Below are 23,061 nucleotides of genomic sequence, written 5' to 3' on the forward strand. Positions count from 1 at the left end.
AAGATCACACCAGAAAGTCTTGGAGAACAGAACGACCAAAGAAGCCGTCTCTCCGGACTTGGCTGTCCAGGCGGTAGTGTTTTGTGAACGTGTGCAGTGATGCCCACGTAGCCGCCTGACAGATGTCATTTAGAGGCACACCTCTTCCCAAGGCAGTAGTGGCTTCCGTCGCCCTGGTGGAGTGAGCGCTTAGCCCGACTGGAGGCTCCTTTTTAGCCAGAGATTAACAAGCCTTAATACACAACACAACCCATCGAGAAATGGGGCGTTTGTGTACGGCCGACCCTTCTTTGCACCCAAGTAGCCAACAAAAAGTTGATCTTCCACCGGGAACTGTTTTGTGCGATCCAGATAGGAGAGCACACGCTTTGAGTCCAGAGGGTCGAGCCTCTCTTCCTCCTTTGAAGGATGCCGAGGTAGAAAGAAGGTGGGCAAAGTAATGGTCTGCCAGATGTGGAAGGCAGTGACCACCTTAGGAAGAAAGGATGGACGGGTCCTGAGAACCACCTTGTCCGGATGAACAGACAAGAAAGGAGGTTTGGAAGAAAGAGCCTGGAGCTCACTCACTCGTCTAGCGGAAGTGATGGCTACCAAGAAAGAAGTCTTAAGAATTAAGAGGCGTAAAGGACAGTTATGAAGCGGCTCAAAGGGAGCGCACATCAAATAAGTTAGTACAAGATTCAAGTCCCACTGAGGCATAACGAATGGAATTGCAGGAAAGAGATGTGTCAAGCCTTTCAAGAAATGGTTAACTACCGGGGACTTGAATAGAGAAGGCTGATCTGGCAGTCAAAGGAAAGCAGCGATGGCAGAAAGATAGCCCTTGATAGTGCCCATAGCAGAGCCCTGATGGGCTAAAGAGAGAAGAAACACGAGTACTTCAGAAAGAGGAGCAGAAAGAGGATCCACAGCCTTTGCTGTGCACCATGCCACAAATTTGGTCCACCTGCAGGCGTATACCGTCTTTGTGGAGGGATGTCTGGCTGCCAAGATTATGTCACAAACTTCAGGAGGCAGGTCGAAAGACGTCAACTGCCACCGCTCAAACTCCACGCAAGGAGGTGGAGACTGGACAGGTTCGGGTGGAGGACCGTCCCCTGCTGCTGTGACAGAAGATCCTCCCGAAGAGGCAGTCGGATCGGAGGATCGATGGCCATGTTGAGCAGCTCGGGATACCAGACTCTTCATGCCCAATCTGGAGCAAAAAGAATGACTTGGGCCCGGTCGCGCCTGATCTTCTTCAGCACTCTGGGCAGAAGTGGTATAGGCAGAAAGGCGTACAACAGATCGCAACTCCACTCGCGACGAAAAGCGTCGCCGAGCGAGTACCGCCTTGGAAATTCCAACGCACAAAATTGCTGACATTACGCATTCTCTTTTGTGGCGAATAGATCTAACCAAGGCTCTCCCACTGTTGAAAGAGACCTTGCACCACCTCCGAGTGAAGACGCCATTCGTGATCTATCATGCACCTGCGGCTGAGTTTGTCCGCCCTAGTATTCAGAGAACCTGCCAGGTGTTGAACCACCAAGGAAATGCCTTGATGATCCAGTCATGTCCAGAGGCGAAGGGCCTCCTGACATAGGGTCCACGACCAGACCCAGCACTGTTTGTTGCAATACCACATGGCGGTGGTGTTGTCTGTGAACACCTACACTATTCTTCGCCGGACAGAGGGAAGGAATGCCTTCAGTGCAAGAAGAATCGCCCGGAGCTCCAGAAGGTTGATGTGGAGCTCGGACTCCACCAGAGACCAGAGGCCTCTGATCTCCGCCTCTCCCATGTGGCCGCCCATCCCAGAAGGGAGACATACGTCACCACAGTGTGGACTGGTTGGGGAAGGGAGAGGGATCTGCCATTGACCCAATCCTGGTTCGTAAGCCACCACTGCAGTTGTCGAGCAGTGCCCTCCGAGATCTGGACGCAATCGGACAGATTCCCCTGATGCTGCGCCCACTGGAACTTCAGGTCAAACTGCAGAGCCCGCATATGCCACCTGGCATGATCGATCAGCAGGATGCAGGAGGCCATGAGGCCCAGCAGCCTCAGGGCCATTCTGACCAAAATCCGGACAGAGGCTGAAAGATCGGAATCATAGCCCGAATATCCCGGACTCCCTGTTTGGGAGGATAGACCCGAAACTGCGTCGTATCCAGAACCGCTCAAATGAAGAGGAGCTTCTGAGAGGGGATCAGGTGCAACTTCAGCACATTGATGGAGAATCCCAGGATATGCAGGAGGTCGGCCGTAGTATGGAGGTGGGAGGCGAGACAACCAGTCGTCGAGATAGGGGAAGACTGAAACCCCTGATCTGCGCAGATGAGCTGCGACCACTGCCATCACTTTCGTGAACACCCGAGGGGCGCTGGTAAGGCCAAAGGGGATCACAGTGAACTGAAAGTGCTCGTGGCCTACCGTGAACCGCAGGGAACGTCGGTGGGCCAGCAGGACGGGAATGTGAAAATAAGCGTCCTGCAAGTCCAACGCTACCATCCAGTCTTGCAGGTCGAGGGCAGACAAGACCTGAGCAAGCGTCAACATCTTGAACTTCTCCTTCTGGAGGAAGCGATTGACGTCCCTGAGGTCCAAGATAGGACGCAGGCCCTTCTACTTCTTGGGAACCAGAAAGTAGAGGGAGTAGCAAACACGTCTGACTTCTGGGACAGGAACGCGCTTGATTGCTCCCTTGGCCAAGAGCCGTAACTTCCTGTTGGAGAAGGGCCAGATGAATCTCCGACATGCGGTGGTATCGCGGTGGCATGGCTGGAGGGCTAGTCTCGAAGGGGAGGGAGTAGCCCCTTTGGACTATTTGCAAAACCCACCTGTTCGAAGTGATGGTGCGCCAATGGGGGAGGTGATGGCGAATACTGCCACCCAGTGGCGTTTGATGGGCCTGAAAGGTCGGACTTGGAGGGTTTGGAGGCTGCTGCAGAGGGGGGATTGGTCGACTGGCCCGCCCGCTGGCCCCCGGAACCACGACGTTGGCACCCACGCCACGGCCGCGCGAACGTTAGGTAAGTTGCTGCGGCATGTGGCCCTGGGTGGGACGTAGCGGGCCGAAAAGCAGACTGCGCCGGACAGGAGGAGTGACCCAAGGACTTGGCCGTAGCCCGTGAGTCCTTAAAGCACTCCAGGGCATTGTCTGCTTTGTCGCCAGAAAGGCGACGGCCATCAAAGGGCATGTCCATCAAGGTGTTCTGGACATCCCCTGAAAAGCCAGCGGACCTCATCCAGGCGTAGCGGCGAAGCGCTTCCGACGTTGAAATGGTCCTGTCCAGAGAGTCAGCGGTGTCAAGCCCACAATGGATAGTAAACTTGGCTGCATCTCTTCCGGCGGTGACAGCCTGGGAGAGCAAGGGACTCCTCCAGACACTGAGGCAGCACTTGCGCCACCGTATCCCACACTGAGTGCGAATAACTGCCCAAGAGACATGGGGTGTTTACAGACCGCAGTCATAAGCTGGCGTAAGAGAACATTTTCTTCCCAAGATGGTCCAGCTTCTTGGATTCCCTTTCTGGTGGAGTGGTAGGGAAGGCGCTTTTGAAGGTGGAGGCTTGGACAGCCAAGCTCACTGGGGTGGAGTGTTGGGAGAGGAAAGTGGGGTCGCCCGGAGCCGGGTGGTGGTGTTGGGCGATCATCCTGTCCACGGGAGCCCCCGTGTTGGGCCTGGACCAGGTGCCCAAAAGGACGTCGGTGAGGGCCTCATTAAACAGAAGCAGGGGCTCGCCGCCGGTTAAAGCACCTCAGTCAGGAGGTTAGTCCTGGCCGCCACCGTAGAAAGCTCGAAGTTGAGAGCCTCGACCGCCCTACACAACATCACAGCGTATGACGCTCCCTCCTCCGTAGCCACGCTAGGAGACAACATGCCAAGGTCAGGTGAAGTGTCAAGACCACTGGCATCCCCCGGTTCCGCTCTCCAGTCCTGCTAAGGCTTAAGCTGGTCAGTTAAAAGGTTCACCTGGCCCCTCCCAGTCCTCCTCATCTTCCTCTGGGTGCCACTGTGGTTGGAAAAGGGCCTCAGGAGTGAAAAGGAGCATGAAAACCCCACCCGGCACCGGGTCTGGCATCGGTTGACGCCGGTCAGGCTCCGTGTCCATATCGGGAAGGAGGCTGGGGTCGAGGCCGACCGGCATCGGGCACGGTAGCGGTGCTGTCAGAAGCGGCGCCGGTGAAGGTGTAGTAAGGTCAACCCGATCCAGATCCAGATCCAGGCCTGGATCCAAGGGGGGCCTGATGCGCCAGGGCCGGTGCCGTCGGCAGCGAAGACCTATGCCCTCAAACCGAGTCTGCGGGGCTCAAAGACGAGCCAGCAGGGTTGGTCCGCCCAAAGATGGCATGCATTGCCTCGTAGAACGTACGTAGGTGGGCGTAGGTCGCTCCAGGTCCCGGAAAAGGACGGAAGCTCGGAGTCGACCCTTGGGGCTCCGTGCGCGGAGCCACGGGGGTGGCACCACCCGTGCGCCTCGTCGGATTGGCTGACCAAGAAGGAGAAGTCAAAGAGCGACAATGCTTCTTAGACTTCTTCTTATGCTTCGACTTACCCGACCCAGAGTGCGAAGACACTGATAACTTTGAGCCGGAATGGCGATGGCTCAGCGACTGGTCCCTCGACCTCCCTCTCAACCGGGACCTCGAACGGCACAGAGCCCACTGCCGGTGTTCAAGCAGCCTTCGGGACCGCTCCCGCAAAGCCTTCGGCATCAACAACTGGCAGTCAGAGCACGACTTGGGGTCGTGGTCATGCTCCAGGCAAAAAAGACACATGCGGTGCGGATCTGTCAGCGACATCATGCGATGGCAGGAACCGCAGGCCTTGAAACCGGACATCCCTAGTGCACCTTACGGAGTCGAAGACTCGAGAAAAGACGTTGACAAAAGTCGAGAAAAAGTTAGTAAAAAAATGACTGAGGTACTACTCTTGCCGGATCTGCGCTGGCTGGCGCGGCAAAAGAAAGAACTGACGTTAGTGCGCGAGGGCAGCATCTAAGTTGCTGCCACGACATCATTCTGGCGACCACGACGCCGACGACGAACGCGGAGTCGACCAATGCCACCTTCCGACGCGCAGAGGTACTGCTGGCGAAAAATCTTTAGGGATCCAGTCCGACGCCTGGGGTAATTCTGAGGTAAGGAATTTATAACTAACGTGTTTCTTTCAGATCAGCTAATCAAAAGACGTAACCAGGGTCATTTGACTGAGCAGTACCAGGAATTGAAGCCAAAACTGGCTTTTGAAAAATTCTTTGAATTATATTACTCTGGCCCTGGCCAAAAGTCTTTATATAAGGTTCAGATTTTGTGGTTTATCTACAAGGCAATTAAGTAGCAAATGGAGGCCAGGTTCAGCCATGGTAATTTTCTCTACTTGTGGCCTGAACCCGGAGACAGTAGAACACATTATGATTTTTATCTTATTTTTTATTTTTAATTATTGAGATTTTTGCATGTCATCAAATATTACAGAACACATTATGTTTGCCAGGATACTATGCCATCTTCCGCAGATGGCTACAACCACTTTTTCTGAACATGGGGATAACTCTTTGCACAGAGGCGCAGCGAATTTTGAGAACCGATAAATCTGGCCCTCTTGTATTTTCAGTGAGCCGATGTCTATTTAATTTCAGGCTTAAACAAGAAGAGACCTGGAAACAATTTTATACCGCATCTATTTGATACAATGTAAGTCTTTTTAGGTCGAGCATTCGAGACCTCTTGTATAAAGTTTAGTATATACTTATAAATTCACTTAAAAAACCATAGGTTTCACACATGTTATAGTTAGCTGTACATTTCACTCGTAAAAAAACAATGAAATTCCACGTTATAGTTAGATCAGGTAACTATAACTTGCGCGCCCACAATAAACTGCTGATGACGTCACATATTACATCACTCATGACATGGTCAGTGACATCACTCATGACATCAATGATGACATCTGAAATTACACATTGTGGATTGCGGTCGCGCAAGTTATAGTTACCTGATCTAACTATAACGTGGAATTTCATTGGTTTTTTACGAGTGAAATGTACAGCTAACTATAACATGTGTGAAGCCTATGGTTTTTTAAGTAAATTTGTAAGGTTTTGTAAATGATAATTCCTAACTATAACGTGTGTGAAACCTATGGTTTTTTCAGTGAATTTGTACGGTTTTTGAAATGCTAAGTTATGTATTTATTTATTTATTTATTTCTGGTTTTTCACCGTCAACTTTTCACGTTTTCACCGTGCGCAGCGCTGTGGGCGCTCGGTGCGCTTCGCGCACCGAGCACCCACGTTGCGCAGTCCATGCCGTGCGCGCCTCGCCTTTTTTTACACAGTAACATTTGTTTTTTTCTCCCTTGTGGGTCCTTTAATTCATTTAATAAATGTGATTGTTACTTCTTTATTTATTTTTTTTATTTTTTTTTGCCGTGCGCGTACGGTAAGCTTACCGTAGGCGCACTCCGCAATTTTTTTTTAAAATTATTAAATGTATTTTCCGTACTTTTGGGTCCTTCTTGGACCCCCTGACAAACACTAGGGGGTCTGCAACTCTCTTCGTTGCCCCCTTTTCACGTTCCCCACCTTTGTTTCTCAGTGCGAGAGACAGAAAATGGCGGCCGACACTTCCTGATTTCGACCGATTCGAATGTTTACAGTCATGTAACCACCAATCAGAATTGAGCTCGCGCACGGCACCGTACGCGTACGGTAAGCTTACGGTAAGCGCACGGAGCGCGCTTACAGATATATATATTGATTTAAATGCTATTTTCTCAGGCACCAGACCTACAAAAGGCACATCCTTGACCTGAGGACTACCTCTCTGCCAAATTTCAAGTAATTCTGTTCAGCCGTTCGGGCTGTAGCTCGGACTAAAGGTCCTATGGGAAAATGCATGGGGAAAACGCGTTTTGGGACCCCCCTTTTTTCTCAGCCCCCGCTTGCCGAATCCCCCCGAGACTTTCAGGGTAGGAGCGGAGCGTAGCGCCCCATTAGTTTTGAAAATTTCGCGAGGATTCGTCGACCGGCGCCAAAGTTATTCCAAATAGAATGTTGCGGATTTCCTATGGAAACACGGTCCTAACTATAACTATCTACTGGCGACCGCCAGTAGATAATGTGTATGTACTTTGTGGGCTCTGGAGACCAGCCCTAGGACTTGTCTGCTTCTGCTTAGAGGCTTTTTTTCTGTTCAACTGCCTCTATTTAACTGTCTTAATAGAAAACGACCAGTAGAGGTCAGTAAAATACCAGAATTGCTTTCTGCTTAGGGACTTTATTTTTTTTATTTTTCGTGATAGAAAACAAACAGTTGAGGACAGTTAAACACCAGAATCACTTTAGCATTCTCTAGATTCCAGTCCATAGAAATTGTCTTCCATGACCATCCATAGACAATAATATTTTTTTCAAATCTTGTATTTTCAGTGATATGACCACCGAAGGCCCTGATTTTATATTAAAAACAGAGCTTTGGACTATACCATTTCCTGCTGAAAGGCAATATTTCTCTTCATGTGTTCCCATACCTGGCGTGTCACGCAGTTTGGTGCTTATTTTTCCTCCTTGTTAAAGAACAGTAGATGTTTCAGCACCCAAGCTAATGTGCTGCATAGCTAAATACATACAAGGTCTCAAAGGCGAGACCAATTGCATTGCAAAAGCCTATTTTCTACTGGATGTTTTAATTGAACTATTTGCACAAAGCACATTGCTCTATCTTTAATAGCATGTGAATTGAAGCTCTTATAAGTCGAATGAAATGTATAATACTCCCACTTCCATGATGCTTTTTCAAGCATGTAAAACACTGCTTTTAATTTTATTTTAATTCAAGCCGACCTGCATTAAGCGGTGGTATCTTTTTGTGAATTTCTGCTCGTGTAAATAAGCTACCTGTGTGATGATTTAAATAATTAACTAATTATTCTGTTTCATGGGAATACCCATAGCCAGGATCCAATGAATCCCTGCTGGACATTTTTAGTGTTTTTAACTCACCTATATTTATATCAGCTTAATTATGAATTACCCATATCAAGTATGTAATTGGTGGGATTTTACACTTATAAAAAAAATATACTTTTATTATTCTATTGTACACCAAAAGAGTATTTGTAATGATGTACCATGTTTTTATATTGTATATCCAACAATTGAGCAGTTTTAGGATAATCTGACATTTTATTTTGTTGAAATGATGATGGATGGTTTCGTGTTTGACTTATTAGTAAACTTTGATGGTTAAGAAATCGAATAAAGTATATATATATGTATATACACACACACACACATATATATATATACACACACACACACACACATTCACACACACATGCTCACAGAAATTTGACCGCTCAGGAAAATGGCACCTATTTAAAATGATAAAACAGTGGCATCATGCTCACACATTTTTTTAATTTTACAAGATTTCTTTTAGATTTTGTTGTTCATTTTTTTCAAGCCTCTGTGTACTAGTGTATTTCTCTTTATGGCCTAGATATGGACATAGTGTGTATTTCCTTTTCTGTGTGATTTGTTTTTTTGTTCACAGTGCGAAACTGGCAAGCTAATGCAAATTTGTCATTTCAAGACGGGGAAGAAAACAAATCAATTGAAAACCCTTCCGCAGTTATTCACATTTCATGAAAATTCATCTTGCGAGTTTCCTGGAGTCAAGCTATCTCCGCATTTCAATTCTTTCATGCCCACCCGACACATTTTTCAAACACCAATATCTCAAAAGCTACTGAACAGATGTACACCAAATAAAAAATTTAAAAAATCACAATTTCTAAGCAAAGTGCCCCTGCACAGATCTGCATAACAAATTGGCATGACCAACCTTAACCAGTTTTGCTAATGGGATGCAGATTCGTCAAATGGAACCAAAGTTAGCAATCAACAGAACATTCTGTGTATGGAAAGTGTGGCTGAACCATCACACAGTTGCCATCACCTAGTCTGTGATAACTAAACGACGAAGGCTGATCTGGCAATTGTAAGATGGCCAAAAGAGCCAAATTTTTAACATGCCCAAAGCCAAAGCTTGCTGAGCAAGAGAAAGAACAAATGACAAACGGACCGTTCAGATAACATGGCCTGGAGGGGGTCTAACTGATGGGTGCCGTACCAAGTCACAAATTTGTCCCAATGAAAGCCATATACAATTTTTGTAGAGGAAGACGTGGCTGTCAGTAGATGACATGAACCACCTCTGGAGGAAGGTTGAAAGTGTTCAACTGTCGCCGCTATACCTGCATGCATGAAAGTGGAGAATTCTAAAGCCTGGGTGCAGAACCCTGCCATGTTGCTGCTACAGCCGGTCCTCCCAGAAGGCAGAAGGAAGTTTGATAGGAGGACATATGCAAAGCTCAGGTGTTCTGGATACCATACTCTCCATGCACAGTCAAGAGCCACTAGGATGATTAGGCCAGATGGGTCCTGATCTTCTCGAGAACGTGGGGCAAGAGTAGTATTGGCAGAAAAACATACAGAAGTCCTGACTACCACTCGAGGCAGAACACATCTCTGAGTGGAAGACGCATTGGAAGAGACCTTGCACCACCTGAGGGTGTAACTGCCATTTGTGATCTGCTAGGCATCGACGACCAAGCCCATCTGCCCTGGCATTTCCAGAGGTGCAAGGCCTTCTGGCACTGGGTTTGTGACCCCCACCTGCCCTGTTTGCTGCAGTACCACATGGCTGTAGTGTTGTCTGTGAGCACCTGTACCAGTCTGCCTTTGATGAATGGAAGGAAGACTTTCAAAGCCCTCAGTTCTAGAAGGATTATGTGGAACCAAGGCACCACCGGAGACCAGATGGCAACCCCAGCCCAGTAATGAGGCATTGGTCACCACTGTCAGCTCTTGGTGGGGACGGGAGAGGGGCCACTGACTCAATCACAGTCTAGCAGCCACCACAGCAGATCTTGGGTAGTCTCCTCTGAAATCTGTACATGGACAGAGAGACCCCCTTGATTTTGGGCTCACTAGGACTTAAGGTCCCACTGCAGAGCCTGCATATTCATACTGGAATGCTCAACAAGCAGGATGCTAAAGGCCATCAGTCCTAGAAGCTCAGAGTCGACCTCATTGAAAATCCAGGACCAAGGCTGAAAGATCGATATCATAGCCTGAATGTCCAAACAGTGTCCAGAATTGCTCTAATGAAGAGGAATGTTTGAGAAAGAGTCAGGCGTGACTTCGACACGTTGATAGTGAACCCCACTGTCTGGAGCGAGCCCACCTTCAACAGATGGTCATCAAGGAAGAGGATAACTGGCACCCCTGTCCTCCAAAGCTGCGTTGCCACTGCCACCATCACGTGCATGAACACCTGAGGGGCACTAGTGACACCATAGGGGAGCACAGCATACTGAAAATGCTCCTGTCCTACCATAAATCGCAGGGAACCGAAGAGCCAGTAGGACAGTTATATGGAAATAGGCATCCTAGAGACCCCACGCCACCCTCCAGTCTCCGGGGTCAAGGGCATACAAGACCTGGGTTAGGGTGAGCTTTTTAAATTTTTCCGTTTTGGAGAAAGGCATTGAGAGGGCACAGGTCTAAAATTGGACAAAGGTCTCCGTCCTTTTGGGCACCAGAAAGTAGCAGGAATAACAACCACGTCCTACTTCTGGTGCTGACACCCTACTGATACTAGCCCCTTTGGCACTTCTTCCTACACAATGGAGAGATGTTCCGCCATCAGATGCTAGGGGGACAGTTAAAGGAGCAGCAGGTAAGAGAGGAAGTGAAGGGTGTACACTTTACAGATGATCTGCAGAACCTACCTGTCCAAGGTGATGGCCTGCCAAACTGGGAAGAATCGATTGATACTGCTCCCACCGCGTGGCTGTGTTCTTGGAAGTATACGCTAAAGAGGCTTGGCAGGTGGGGCGGTGGACTGGGCAGCCAGCTGACCTTAGCCGTGGTATCCATGGGCACCTCAGTTGCAAAACTTCTGGGTCCCCTGATGTGGTTGGAAGTATGGGGAGCCACTGCAAAAGGAACGCCAGAACTGCTGTGATTGGCAATGTGGATCAGAGAGAAGCCCACGGAGCAAACCACAACAGAGAACACCTGGCTTGTTAGTTCAGGCTTGACTGTTCCCATTAGGAGAAGGGTCAAGACAGATTTTCAAATGGCTGGGTCTGAACTGGGGTGGCGAAGTGAGCAAAAGAACGATAATGGCTTCAACCCAGCTCTAATAGTGACTTATTGTGCTTACAAAACAACAAAATACCCACTTTCCAAACATGGCATTTTCAAACACACAATTTAAAAACCACCTTCACAAGAAGATGTGTTTTTAAATTCCGAGTTCAAGGAATCCAAACTCCAAAACTCTATCTCTTCCCAATTGACAGTTACATTTGTAAGATGTTACAAGGCAGCTCCAATATTAACCTATGTGAGAGATAGTCCCTGCCATAGTAAAAAACGAAATTGGTAGTATTTCACTATCACGACATGTAAAACACCCCCCCACATGTCCTACCTATCACACTCACTGCAGTCTGCCCATGGGGCTACCTTGGGCCTACCTTAGGAGTGCCTTACATGTACAAAAGGGAAGGATTTTGCCAGGCAAGTGGGTGTGCTTGCCAGGTCGACATGGCAGTTTAAAACTGCACTCACAGACACTGCAGTGGTTGTAGGGATACTCATGTGGGTGGCACAATCAGTGCTGCAGGCCCACTAGTAGCATTTGACTTACCAGGCCTGGGCACACACAGTGCACTTTACTAGGGACTTACAAGTAAATCAAATATGTCAATCATGGATAACTAATCATAATTACAATTTACACAACGAGTACTTGCACTTTAGCACTGATCAGCAGTGGTAAAGTGCCCAGAGTTCTAAAACCAGCAAAAACGAAATGCAGCACACAGTCAAAAACAGGAGGTAAGGAGCAAAAAGACAGGGTAAAAAACATGCCAAAGATGCCAGGTCTAACAAGAACTATTTGCTATGTTATTTATATAACTTCGGAAAATTCTGACATCCTAATTTTATTAACAGCCCTTTTTAGTTCCAAGACAATAGATGAATAGTATCCCTACATGATGGTTAACAGAGACATGTATCTGGGAATCTAATACTAGGATAATTAAACTGGAGTGACTGAACACACAAGCAAAATACCTGACTGGGAAGGAACTTCCATGAACAAAACAACACAGGTGACCTCCTTTGTCACTACTCCTGCCATGTTGGTGCCTCAATTTAATAGTATATAACAAGATGAGCCACCTTTTATTTGGAATGACATTCATATATTTGATATCAACTTTTCTTAATTTCAAATAAGTAGTCAGAGACCATCAACATGTATACTCATTTTACACGGTGCTACTCTGATAGATTGCATAATCCTAGAGCATTCGTTCTTTGGAGCTCACTTTTGCTTCTAGAAACTCAACCCCTCATAAATGACGCACATTTAAATTAGAGAGATCGAGAATAATATTTGCTAAATTTAGCAAACTGCCCCGATTCAGACGGTTATGAGAACTTTCAGACAGTTCAGGATATGAATATCAACTTGTAGGATGTTTTCAGGTGTTTTGAGTATTCTGTGAGGATTGTAAAACGTTTGCATTGGGCCAGAACTGTATTTCCCGAGCAATCAGTGAGATATTACCCTGATTTACAACTATATGTCATTTAGTCGATGGACACATATATTCTAGTTTACTAAATGGATTTTTATCATTTTGAACTTAATATTTACCCATTTGCAGCGCTCCATTCATGCTCAATGTTAACCTATTGCCCTGAAGGTGAACCCTTACAGAAAGAAGCATGGACGGAAACGCTGTTGAAGCAGTTTTCAACTGGGACCATGGCATAATTTGACAGTGTATATGCTAGAATTGATCAGTACTGTACCATTACTTCGAGTTTGTCGGGTCCATTGCTCGATTCTGTATTTACACCAACACATCTCGTTCTTCTCGAACTTTGCTCATGTGTGATCACATGAGCACTGAGCACTTCTCCTTCTCTTATGTGAGCAATGGAATTAAAATTGTAGTGTCCAACTGAATGGCCTTTGAGTAAACTTGAACATAATTTATCAATTTCAATACTTTCCGTTTAAGCCACTCGACTAAACCAAACGAGGTCAGTAAAAGAAGAGGAGGGAGGCAAAACTTTTGTGGTGACCCTTCAGAGAGGGATGCTTTTCAGGACGTTCCTCCAGACAGGAGATAAAGTTGAGGATTGTCGAGAGCATACCCCGCTCCTGCTAACCTGGGAAGGGGGCAGGCTGTGTAGTGTTGCACTACCTGGCTGACCTCATAATACACAGGTTGCATTTCCGACAACAGGTCATGTCCACTGGGCAGGCCTTTTGCTTGAATGGCTTGAATGTAGCAAATGTCTACATATCTCCATTACACCCAGTGGTAACATTTGACGATTGCTAGCGCATGCATGAGAGCAACGACACATACTTCATGGCAAATTACTTTCTTTCTCTGTGTTTATTAATTACAGTACCCACGATATAAGAGACGTAAATGATTTATGATGGGCTGGATTTGAGAGAATGATGATAAGCGCAATGCAACAATATCTTGAGTCAGATAACGTCCCTACTAGGACACAAAACTGATCCGGTATCACCGAAATGTATTTTGGTGTTATAAAACCGTGTTGGCAACAGAAAATCATTTCAAAGCCACAAACACAGACTTACGCATGGTAGATACTGTAACCACAGGACTGTACTCAAAGTTCCCATTAGGAAAAGCAACTTTAAGACGAAACTTGTATTGAGTTGTGGGCTCAAGCCCATCCACAACATGGTGTTTGGAATATCCCCTAAAAAGAAGAAATTAGAAGGTGGATTATCTTCACATAAAACAAAATTGGAACTTATTTGTTTTTAATGAGATGGGTTAACATCTCTGATATTTTAATGTATTTGTCTTTAATATTTGCCACAAATGTCGCTAGCTGGACATTTGAACAAATTCAGATCTCATGAACAGCGCACAACAAATATAGATGCTTACACATACACAACAATCGTTCAAATGTGTCAGTCCTTCCCAAACTCGAAACCCCAGTTATAACAAGATAATTAAATATTTTAGAGTTCAAACCCTGCTATGCTGCTCGCGCCGTTAAACAGACAGCAGTGTAGCCTGATAACACGTTTAGCAAAGAGTAGCTCCTTCCCTAAACAGGGACTGAAAAAGTATTGTAAAATGGAATCCATTGGTACATGTGTGATGTTTGCAACGGTGAAAGTAAAGAGATCAACTTGAATACAGTTCAATCCTGCCCCCTAGCGACAAAAGCTACCCCTTTACAAATTACAAACCAGAATTTACACCGTATGGAGCCAGGGCCACTGGAATGGGCAGAGTTGGGCGAAATTATGAGGCAGGGGCGAGTAAATTATGCAGCAAGAAAAGGCAAATTATGCGGCATGAAAAGGCAAAATATGCAGCGTAATGCGGCACGTTTTGCTACAGTATTACTGTATTATTTTGTCTTTCTTACACTGCGAGTATTGGTTGCACCTCATTAGTACCAGTAATACCCAAATATAGCAACAAGGAACAGAAAGGTGACCAATCCACCTATGCAAAGAACCTCCTACTGCGCAGCAACACGTGCTGCTGCATTTTTACTAGCGTTTGAACCGTTCGAGGTAGAAACCTTTCTTTTTGTAAAAATCTGAAATTATACAGACGAATGATTATGTGACTGTGACAAATGCAGAAAATCTATAACTATGCGTAAAACACAGCAGCTGCAATCGCATAATTCTAGTTGCCCTGCATATAGCCCACTTCTAGCAGTAACGAAATGCAGCTGTCTCAGAATAATAGCAGCATTCCATTTTTAATTTAAACCACAAAGCTTTATTGTACTTGTAAATTTAATTTTCAATAAATACATCATGTTTAAATTGCTATCATATAAAATGAAAAGCCTTGGCCCCAATAAGCATACGAAAATAAGCACAGTTTATCGATAAACCCCAAAAATCTTTATAACTGCATCTTTGCCACACCTACTAATTAGATCTGCTCTCATAATAGGAGCCAGAATGCAGGACACGACGTAGTTCCAAGAACTGCAGATTCTGTATTATGTGTGTGATACTGAGCAGGCACTAGAAACCCTGCCCATGACAAAGAGTTATATTGTGTACAGACAGCCTATATTGCAAACATTATAAAGGTACTGTATGCTGGTAAACACAGTATGACCCGAACAATACACAAACAAATGTGCTTAAATTGCACCATTTCCCACCAATTTTCTAAAAGTATCGTCGGGCAATGGAGGGGGAAGAGTAAAATTGCTGGAAAATACTAGGCTGAGACCAATTAAACTGTGCCCAGTGTAGTTTAAAATACACTATTTTAAACTAATTGTGCTAGAAAACGAAATTTGACATCCTGCCAGGTCTACCACCACATTCTGTAGTAAAATGCAACAGTGAAGAGAGCCCCTGTAAATATTTGTTGGGCTCTGAAGAGGACTCCTCCCTACCATTCAAAATCTTAGCTCCCTCCTCCGCACAACATTTAGGTCTAGTTGCCCCCCTGGTTCGTCTCCTACTTCATATATATTACTAAGAGTACCTCTGTACTCTACGTAGCGCAGACTATTTGGGAATACACATTTAAGGTAAAAACAGAAAAGGCCTATATTGCACGCTGTCTGGTGCATAGGCCTAAAGCCTAATAACGGAGGAGGGCTCTTTGGCCGGATCAGATACTGAGAGGCAGTAGTCAAAGAGTGAAATCCAAAGGTCAAAAATGTGTCAGTCGGAGCACAGCAAGCGAGTTCACCCCCTAAAAGCTACGAGCCTGTAATTCCTCTTTTTACTAAAGTTGCTGAATGTAAAATCAATACTGCAAATATTTTTGCCCATTGATTACTTTCAACTTTTTATAAACGACAATTACCTTGAGGAAATTGTGCAGCAAACATATGTGCCCAGCAGTTTTTGAAGGAGCATGAACACACACACTGGCTTCTCATTTTTAAGGCACACCTGTGGATTCCCACACATAGGGCCATATGTAGGTGGCAACACATTTACCGATTCATAAATACCGAATTTTACCGATTCGGTATTTATGAATCGGTAAATGTGATGTAGGTAATGATTCGGTAAATTTTACCGAATCGGAAAAATTCGGTAAATATGAATCGGTATTTACCGATTCGGTAATGGGGCATACCTTCCCATTGATTCCTATGGGCCTGGAGGCCCATAGGAATCAATGGGAAGCCAGTCACCATTACCGATTCGGTAAATACCGATTCGGTAATGGGGGGAGCATATACAAGGGTGGCAGGGTGTCACATTGACACCCTGTTGCACCCCTGATTCTTGCATGTGTGCACATGTGGCGCACATACATGCCCTAAGGGCATGTATGTCTGCCACATGGCACTCTTACATCTGCAAAATATTGCGTTTTGCAAGGTATTCGTTATTTATCACCAACCTGTAGTTGGTGGTAAATAACGAATTCTTAATTCTAATTTGCACTCTTTAGAGTGCTCCCTACATTCAGGATTCGGTATTTACCGATTCGGTATTTTACCGATTCGGTAATTTAGCGAATCCTGAATAATGCCTCCTACATCCCAAATAGCTAAATACCGGTCGGTAACGGGATATTTACCGAATTTCGGCCGTTACCGACCGGTATTTAGCTACCTACATGAGGCCCTTAGTGAGCTAAAAGATTTTTATGGCCTTACATTGCTCCTTGGAATACTGTGCAGGCTCTGCTCACACAACCAATGTCACAAATCTTACCTATCTTTTTTCCACACTACTTCAGATAAAATGGTACCACACGTTTGGGTGGGCCTTTGCATGTGACCAGAGTGAACCAACACTGTGGCTGTGACAAGACCACTTTGACTCTATACAACCTTGCATGGTCACAGTTTTCATCTACTCACGTCTAGTATAATAGGCACATTCATAAAGGCGGGACACTGTCTTCTTGACATGTAGGACTGCAGGATGGAAGGACATTGCTGCTGTATGTTACGGAATTTTCTGACACAAATATAAGGATGTATTCTTTTTTGACCCAAACATTAGCATTTGAAGGGCACTCTGGGTAAGAAAACATGCTGGGATCCGCACACTAACTTGGATTCTCCTGAGCGGCTAATTTTCAGAAATGGCTGGGGTTGGTAGGGTTCCAAAAAACAGTACGAAATCTTGGGGTCTATTTGCAAAACATTACGAAAAGTGTACCTAAGCACGACTAAGGATTGATAAGCCTCACAGCACCAAACCAAGGACTATGCTTCACAGCAAAAAACTATGGGCATATCCCTTTAAAGGACGAAATCTCTCACTCACCAGACGTGACATGCTTCATCATTTGGGATTCTCCTCCCAAAGGAAAAACCTAGTTCTTTTGGGGGCTACAACTTCCTCACTACGAGGAAGGAGCTCAGGGATGTTTTCAAATGTAGGTGGAGTTGACTAAGTCCACAAATGATGAGCTATAATAATGTGAGAGAGGGCGCAGCGCAAAGCATAAATGAATGTGAAAAAAGTGCAATTAAAACTAGTTAGAGAGCGTAAATCATGTGCTTTATTCTAATACATTCTCTGCCAGAATTAAAAAACAGTGCACCAGCGGTATAGATTTAAACCGCTTTGGTAGAGTGAAAAGTAGTGGTCGTCATGTTTCAGCCTGTCGCCCAGTCGTGGGAAAAGCTTTCGTCAGGACCTCTAATGGTGCTGCTGCATAAATGTGTGGGTGATGTGAACATAAAAGGATACAAGAACAGGAACTTGGATCAGTCCATCTGTTCTTCTAGGAAACGTTACCTACAGGGAAGGAAATGAACAAAGCACAGAATAATATGCAATTCATCTGTGATACTATTGTACAGTGCCAAAGGTGTAGTGCTGAGTATAGCAATAAAAATACAAAACGTACCCGCAGACGACTGGGTAAGTAACCCACCTCAACCTGGCAACAGCTCAGGAGGGGGCACCGCTCTAGAAAAGACGATGTACAAACCATTAATGGGTTAACCTATACATAGGTCCCAAGGAGAGCATTGGTCCAGTTATAGACCAAATATAGCAATTCTATCATGAGCATGTAGTGTACAAACAGGGGAGCCACAGTGAGAGAGTCTAACAAAGCGAACTGATGGCTATTCGTCGCCAATCAAAATCAATAAACAAGAATGATAATCAATAAACAGGAATAGTGGCTCAGTAGGGCTCGCAATATAAAGTCCAAACAACAGAACCACTCTAAACAGAGTCGAAAGCTTGATAAAGAATGAGGACATTCAACCGAAAAGGATGTGCTTAGTGGCAACATGTATATCATAATCATAACGCTGCTGCTTTTACGCCGTTAACTTTGTATACCACAGAATCCTAAACAGGCATTCTCTCTAAAAATTTCATAGCCCAAGAATATTGTGCCAAGACCTGTATACTACCAACACGCATAGCCATCGGTAAACAGTCAAAAAGGGTATTGCCAAACAAACATCGTGTTGTCCTTATTGCAAGCTGTAAACTAGACCCAGAGCAGCTGAACCTGAAACACCTCGTTAGCATCAGCCAGTAAAGCAAACTCGAACTGCAGGGTCACTCACCTATCCATCGGTACTCCGGGCTTGAAATGAGCTTGTGACCGGAGGTGAGTTACCTGCGTGTGGTTGGGATTATATGCTGGAATAATTAATGCCAAATGAAAACCGGTGTGGAGCACTCGTCAGTAAAGATTTAGCGCGCATGCGTGAAACCGGCAACACTTCCAAGGAGCGCATGCGCTGTATCAAAAGCCGTGTGGCGGCCAGGCGCCAAGGAAGATGGCTGCGTAGGTCCGGAGCTCCGCCGAGCTAACTGTGCCGCCGTCTACCATCCGACCATAATCCGGGCTGCAAACATCGGGAACCCCGCGCCACATTCCCGAAGGGTGGCTCGACCGCCGGTGCCCGGAAGCGGCGCCCGAAAAGCGAAGGGGCGCGCGGCGGAGGTGGCTGCTGCTGTCCCGATGGCGTTGGCGTGCGGCCGGAGCTGAGGGCGCGGGCGCGCCGCCACTCGAGGCCCCGGCGTGTGCGGCCTGCCCCGTAGACGGAGCTGGAGAGGTGCGGATCGCGGAGGGCAGCGGCCGAGCTGCTGTAAATAGCGGATGCTCCCCGGCGCTTTATTGAAGAGGTGACCAGTGCCGCTGACGGCCGGGAGGGACGGACTGTGTATGGGTGGCTGAGCCCCCGGGCCTACATCCTGGCAGGCGGTGGGAATCCGTGGCAGAAGAAGGGGCTGCATGCCGGCGGAGACATCGTTGCCTGGTGGAGGGAGTGCGGTGGCCCTATCAGTGTATAACCGAGAGGCCTGGCTGCGGGACAGGCGGTGATCGCCGACGACGGCGCAGTTTGGCGGGCGCGGCCTACCCGGGGGTGTAACGAGCCCGGACCAGCTCTCAATCGCCCAGTGACTCGCAGGACCCCGAGTGTGGCCCCCGCACGGCGGATGGTGTGAGTGGAGAGTGTGAGGGATCGGCGCCGGGAGTGGTGCTGACGCGGCTGATCCTCCGGAGCGCGGGTCGGTGACGAGGTGCTGTCCCGAGAGGCGAGGAGACGACAACGTGGGCCGGGAGTCCTTACCGGCGATTGCGCTGTGGGACGTCCTTGGCGAAGCGGCAGACGGCGGTCGCAATGCGCCCAAAGGTGGGGAAGCACACGCAGACTAACAAGCTGGACAAGTATGCGGTGCCCACTGGCCCGCCGCTCTCTGGGGTACCGATGGACGCCAACGCAGAAAAGACGGAGCCCTCCCTAACCTCCATTATGGCCGCCATACAGACCCTGGGCACTAACCTCGAGACCAAAGTAGACAAGATCGCGATTGAGGTCAACCTTCTGCGTGCGGACCTCGGCAAAACCACGGAGAGGTCCAAAACAAACGAGACGAACATCACGGCCCTGCAGGCCTCGGAGAAGCGACTGGAGGGCCGCATCAACGAGCTCGTCCTCCAACACCGCCAAATGGCGCTGAGGCTCGAGGATCAAGAAGGGAGGGCGCGGCGCAGCAACATCCGCGTCGTAGGCGTGCCGGAGGGAATGGAGGGGGACAGCGTTGAGCTCTTTCTCGAAGACCTCATTCTCCACCACCTGAAGCCCGGGAGGCTTTCGAAGCTCTTCACGGTTGAACGCGCTCACCGAGCCCCGATCCCCAGGCCCAGACCGGGAGCCCCGCCCCGGGCCATTATCGCCAAGATCCTCAACTACCGGGACCGGGACGCTATCCTTCAGGAGGCCAGGCGGCGGGGGGATCTACAGCGCGAAGTGGCCACTATCAGATTCTTCCCAGATTTCACGCTCCGAGTGCAGCAGGAGCGCCGCTCGTTCCTGGGCGTCAAGGCGGCGCTCCGGGATCGCGGTATTAAATACATGATGTTTTTCCCCGCCAAGCTGAAAATCATCGCGGAGGGCAAGTCGTACTTCTTCACTTCACCGACTGCGGTCCAGGAGTGGCTCGACATGGCGCAGGCGGAGGACCGCAGTGGGCGCGAACGTGACCGCCCGCTCCGGGTGGTGGAGGCTTCCCCTGGATTGGCGGCGGACGGACTGGGGAGAGCAGAGCAGAGTCAAGGGTCATGGCGGTCCAGATCGAACAGCCCCCGCTGGGACTCTCCCCCAGACACGGCGAAGCGCTGAGCCTTACGCCCACGGCCTCCGGCCGCAACGAACAGTAATGTATCTGCTATGTGCTGGGGTTCACAAGACTATGGCGGGACTCTGGTGAGGGCATGGTTACTCTCCTGCACATTGACATTGAGGGGGTCCCCTGATTGCCTCGCATGCTTGCTGGTGTAACGGTTTGGGCGGCACAGTGGCGGCGGCGGCTGGAGTTGGTGCTGGCCTCCATTCTCCCCCACATAGTTTTTCCGGGGAGGGTGGCTACTCTCTCCGGGTTGGGACGGGCGACAGGCGCTCTGCTAGTTGGGGAAGTGGGTAGTTTCAGACCTACGGAGCAGGGGGCAGGGCGGGGGGTGGGGGGGCTTGTTTGGGGAAATGTTACAGCTGATGCACTCATGTTGCTGCGATTGTCAGGTGTTGATTCATTGGACTCGGTCCGACTTCGGCTATGTATAGCTGTGGGGTGCTGGGGGGGTGGGGGGGACGGTGGGGAGGATGTTTGTTTGTTTTGGTCACACACTGATGGGCGACACGGGGTGGCTGGCGGCGCCGGTGCTTGGAGGCGGTCAGGACTCTACAGCAGGGACTATGGCTAGTGGAGGGGGGTACAGCCTTAAGATCCTTAGCTGGAATGTCAATGGGCTGGGGAATGGGCTTAAACGTACTATTGTCTTGCAGTTCCTTAAACGACACCTCCCTGATATAGTATTTCTGCAGGAAACACACTTGATGGGGAACATGTGCCAGGCCCTCAATAGATGGGGATATACCCTAGCGGTTCACTCCGGCTTCACCTCTGGATCGCGGGGAGTGGGGATACTGGTTCGCCGGTCCCTGCCCCTGCACATTGACCACACTGAGCTAGACCCCCTCGGCCGTTTTGCGAGTCTGTCGGGGAGGTGGGCGGGTCGGCGGGTTAACTTTGTCTCCATATATATCCCTCCCGGCCTGCAGGCACAGGCATACGTGGACCTGGGGAAACTCCTGCTCTCCCTCCCGGACGGGCAGTTGCTCATAGGGGGGGACTTTAATGCCGTTGCCTCCGGCACCCTCGACAGGCACCCCCCCAGGGACACGCCCACGGGGCAAAGGTGGCTGGCGGATTTCATCGACGCCTTTGGGCTCACAGACACCTGGCGGCTGCTGCACCCTGCGAGTAGGCACTTCACATTCCACTCCGGCCCGCACCGCTCTTTCTCCCGCCTGGACTACGTCCTGACCTCCATGCAGCCGGACATGCTCATCCGGGAGGCCTCCCTCCTGGCGCGGGGTATTTCTGACCATTCCCCAGTGTACATACAGATCGCGCTGGGGGTGGCCGGGAGGGTTGCGTCTCCCCAATACTCGCTTGGCGTCTCAAGAATGAGGACCTGCGGAAAAAACTAACCAGCGCCATTGAGCGCTATTTCGAGCTCAACACTGGGTCGACGGGCTCCGCGGTAACCCTGTGGGAAGCTTTCAAGGCGGTGTGGCGGGGGGAGGCCCTGTCGGCCATTGCCGGCGGCCGTAAGGAACGAGAGGCGCAGATCGCCTCGGTCGAGACAGACCTGCGAGCGTTGGAAGGGGAAGCCTGCGCGGAGGCGGAGCCGGGGGTGCACCATCGGCTACGGCTCAAAACCGCAGAGTACAAAGAGCTGGTCACGCTCGCTGCTCAGACGGCCATTCAGCACAAGGTGGGCAAGCTGTACGACCAGGGAGATAAGGCAGGCAAACTTCTTGCGTGGCTGGACAAGAAGCGTCGGGCCGCGACGGTGGTACCGGTGATCACGACAGCGTCGGGCGCGACGCTCACGGAGCCGACAGAAATTGTTGAGGAATTTGCGGGACACTTCCGGCGGGTTTACAGCAGGGGGTCGGACCGGCCGGGGGAAGACTCCGATGCCTTGCTGGCGGACATTCGTATGCCCTGTTTGTCGGAGGCCGACCGGGATGCCCTGGAGGCCCCCCTTGCCGCGTCCGAATTGGAACGGGCGATTGTGGACCTTAAACCGGGGAAAGCGCTAGGCCCCAATGGTTTGCCTATCGAGCTTTACAAGTTAAAGCCGGATGTCCTAAGCGTGCATCTCCTCCACATGTTCGAGGAGAGTGCAGCGGCGGGTATATTGCCACGCGACCAGCGCCTGGCGACTATAGTGGCCATCCCAAAAGAAGGGAAGCCAAGCGATGCCTGCTCCTCGTACAGGCCGATCTCTCTGCTGAACGCGGAGCCGAAAATTCTTGCTAAGGCCCTCGCGAACAGGCTCCACTCGGTGCTCCCCAAGCTGGTCCACCCGGACCAGTCCGGCTTCATGCCCCTCCGTAACACGGCGCTTAACATCCGCCGCCTGCACGGGGTGCTGGGACGGTGTCACACGATTCAGGAAGATGCAGTGGTGGTGT

General features: G+C 48.8%; 1 protein-coding gene across 5 annotated transcripts in view; it reads right to left on the reverse strand.

Annotated features, from left to right (window-relative positions):
* The window catches only part of FANK1 (fibronectin type III and ankyrin repeat domains 1), a 1,120,241-nt gene that overhangs the window by 829,282 nt on the left and 267,898 nt on the right, over positions 1 to 23,061 (reverse strand). For all 5 annotated transcript variants that reach the window (XM_085606240.1, XM_085606238.1, XM_085606242.1 and 2 more), the window contains one exon: positions 13,706 to 13,830. In XM_085606240.1, coding sequence (XP_085462366.1) covers positions 13,706 to 13,830 — 125 coding nt within the window. The remainder of the gene's footprint in view (positions 1 to 13,705; positions 13,831 to 23,061) is intronic.

Source organism: Triturus cristatus, chromosome 1_2, assembly GCF_964204655.1.
Source record: "Triturus cristatus chromosome 1_2, aTriCri1.1, whole genome shotgun sequence".
Classification (NCBI taxonomy): Eukaryota; Metazoa; Chordata; class Amphibia; order Caudata; family Salamandridae; genus Triturus; species Triturus cristatus.